Source organism: Macrobrachium nipponense, chromosome 41 (assembly GCF_015104395.2).
Source record: "Macrobrachium nipponense isolate FS-2020 chromosome 41, ASM1510439v2, whole genome shotgun sequence".
Lineage (NCBI taxonomy): Eukaryota > Metazoa > Arthropoda > Malacostraca > Decapoda > Palaemonidae > Macrobrachium > Macrobrachium nipponense.
In genome coordinates, this window is record NC_061102.1 from 57,391,369 (window position 1) to 57,394,367 (window position 2,999).

At 39.7% G+C, this 2,999-nt stretch overlaps 1 protein-coding gene across 1 annotated transcript; it reads left to right on the forward strand.

The window, feature by feature from the left end:
- Positions 1–898: 898 nt before the first annotated feature.
- On the forward strand, positions 899–2,663 carry LOC135212860 (uncharacterized). Its single transcript, XM_064246627.1, has 3 exons — positions 899–940; positions 2,069–2,238; positions 2,406–2,663. Exons 2-3 carry the CDS (start codon positions 2,089–2,091, stop codon positions 2,661–2,663), a joined length of 408 nt encoding a protein of 135 aa, XP_064102697.1. The 5' UTR covers positions 899–940; positions 2,069–2,088.
- The last annotated feature ends 336 nt before the right edge of the window (positions 2,664–2,999 follow it).

Here is a 2,999-nt window from a genome sequence, read left to right on the forward strand (position 1 = left end):
CAGCATCATCTGTTCCATTTTTAATCAGTCTTAAATAATGTTTTCCAAAACAGATATTTTATTAAATCCCCCCAAAACACCTCTGACAATCAAAACAACTTTATGCTGCTTGCTGTCAGACTATTTAGCTGGGCCTCTCTAGATTCTGATTCTTACAATCTAAACAACCCTTTTGCATCTATGGTTGAATTGGCCTAAAAACCTTACCACAGACTTTAGGTGACTCAAACTACCTACCTAACCTAGATATATCAGGTCAAGTAAACTCTGGACTTTGTCTTAAATCATGGCCTAGCCTAACCTCATCTACATTCAGCCATTATGTCTTATGCCCAATTTGGAAATTGAGAGTATCCTAGAGCTTTCAGTATGAAATACATGTGTTTCTGACTCAACTTTGTATGTGGGTTAAGGTCTGTTCTAATATAAACTTGCTCCTTACCCTGAATTTCAACTCTTTGGCCATTGTCAGTAATTTTTAAAGTATCTAATAATGGAATTGCACAGTTTGCTTGAGACTGAGAATGGGAAAGAGATGACAGCTCGACTATCTTCTAGTTACAGATGCGTGAGTTCTGATGTTTCCTGATTATTTTCAGTTAAGGGAAGAATGGGAGGACATGGCTCCATATCCGTATATTGTTTAGTTACATTTAACTCATCAGCAGTTGCTTCTACTTAATCCTAGTTTCCTCAAATCTGCATGAGCCTTTTGGATCCTATGATGTTACTTCCTTTCTGTTGTTAGCCTAGCTAGTTTTCCACTTAATTCTACCCTTTCATAACTACCTAGGGTCGTGTGGTCACGACCCAGACAGTCTTGATTAACCAATGAAAGATCGAGCCTAGGATGACGTCAGAGCTATGACGTATGAGGGAGGGCGGTCCTAACTAGACGCCATTTGCAAACCTCCCCGCCGACGCTCCGCTTGTAAGCAAGGTAAGAATTTCGATTTTAAGAGGTCGCGATCTTAATTTTCGGCATCAGGATATATTGTGCCATGACCACGAATAAGGCGTGATCAACTTGTGATAAGTTTTGTTATGTAATATAGCCATATTGGCATAAAATCAGTGATAATTCGGAATGCCTAAACAAGAATGGACTCGTTTGGGGTGCCCGCTAAACAAAATTATGCCGTGTTCTCGACTCGGACAATTTTTGACAATTCATGCAAATTAAGTGTACTGGAAAAACCAATTAAAAAGTGAATGATTGCATAGTTCTTACAACTATAATGTACCATATGTGAGATAAAGCCATGGAAAAGGCTGGAAATGGGTGTTTGCCACGGCTAAATATCGAGTGATTTTTCGAAGTGTTTTATTGATGGAAGTGAATTATTTTTTAGCATTAATATGTGCCCCCCATCAGTGTTTACTTCTCCAAATTGAAATATTTAACCTAGGCCAATTGTTTATATTTTTTTACGAATTTTTAAACAAATGATGTGCGTGGTCTCGACTCGGACAGTGTGCACGTGATGTCCGAGTCGAGAACACGGAGGTATAAGAAGGATTTTTTTTTTTTTTTTTTAAATGACTCTGTCAATCACTCTCATTTTAACCTAAAACCAATATTAATACTATATATTAACTCTTATAAAATTATTGATGGTTTAAAATAATTAAATATGGGTGATTGCCAAAGTCAAACATAGAGTCAGTTTTGAGCTATTTTTTTTTGTGCAAACTAATTTTTTTTAGAATTAATATGTGCCCCCCAATAGTGTTTAGTCTTCCAAATTGAAATATTTAACCTAGGCCAATTTTTTAATTTTTAAGAAATTTTTTTAAAATGCAAGGTCCGTGTTCTCGACTCGGACAGGTTTGTCCGGGTTGAGAACACGGAGCTAGGAGAAGAATTTTTATTTTTCTAAAATTTATTAATTGGTCAGGCAATAGAATTTTAACATGGAACAAATATTAATACTGTTTATTACCTCATATAAAGTTATTGATTGTCTAAACTAACAAATTATGGGTTTTTGAAAAGGTCAAAATATTTTTTCATTATGAACTTATAGACAATATTCATTATGTCTCTAATGCCATTTATCTCTTTCAGATCCTTCGTGCCTCGCAGCCATGGTTCCCATGCCTCGCAACTACCAGCCGAGGAACATCCTAACCACGGATTGGACCAACTTGGAGAAGGCATTTAACCACCGCATTGAGACAGGCTGTAGCATCCGCACTGCGTGCAACCTTTTTGGAGTGAAGGCTTCGACTCTTGGGGTAAGCTTGAATAAATCTAAGCCCTCTTAAATTTTAATTTATATGGGTAGGCCTAGGCTAGCCAAAGAACTTACCTTTTTATTTCAGGCCTATGGGTAAGAACTTTACTTTTCATTTAGCCTATAGGGCCTATGCTCCCCACTTTACCTTTGTTTTATTTTTTTCAGGATGCTTTCACTCGGTCCCTCAAGGAGAGTGATGGGAGGACGTTCGTGCCTAAGCACCAGAACATCAAGAAGGTTTTCACTGATGCGCAGGAACACTTCATCGAGGAATACTCGATCAGGATCGCGCGCATGTTCTACATGCTGCCGACGAGAGCTTTCAGGAGGATGGTCCTGAAGTATGCAGAGGCTGTTGGCAGCCCATCTATTCCTGATGTCTGGAGGAGGGGTATATGTTCCGTCATCCAAGGCTTGCATTGAAGGCTCCGGAGGGCATGTCACTTTCGCGCGCGATGGCTTTCAACCGCGTAAACGTTGAAGTCTTCTTCAAGGCTTACGTGGAAGCTGTCGAGCGACACAGTTTCATGCCAGCCAGGATCTTCAACTTGGATGAGAGTGGCTTGTCCACTGTGATGAAGCCATGTAAGGTTGTTTGTGAGAGAGGTCGTCCTGTTGCTTCGCAGGTTGCTCGGGAGAGAGGCAATCATATGACTTTCGTGGGGATTGTTAATGCTGCAGGGCAGGGTTTCCCTCCAGTGTTTATCATCGCACGAAAGAAGATGAATGCTGATTTTCAGAGAGGGGCTACTCCTGGAA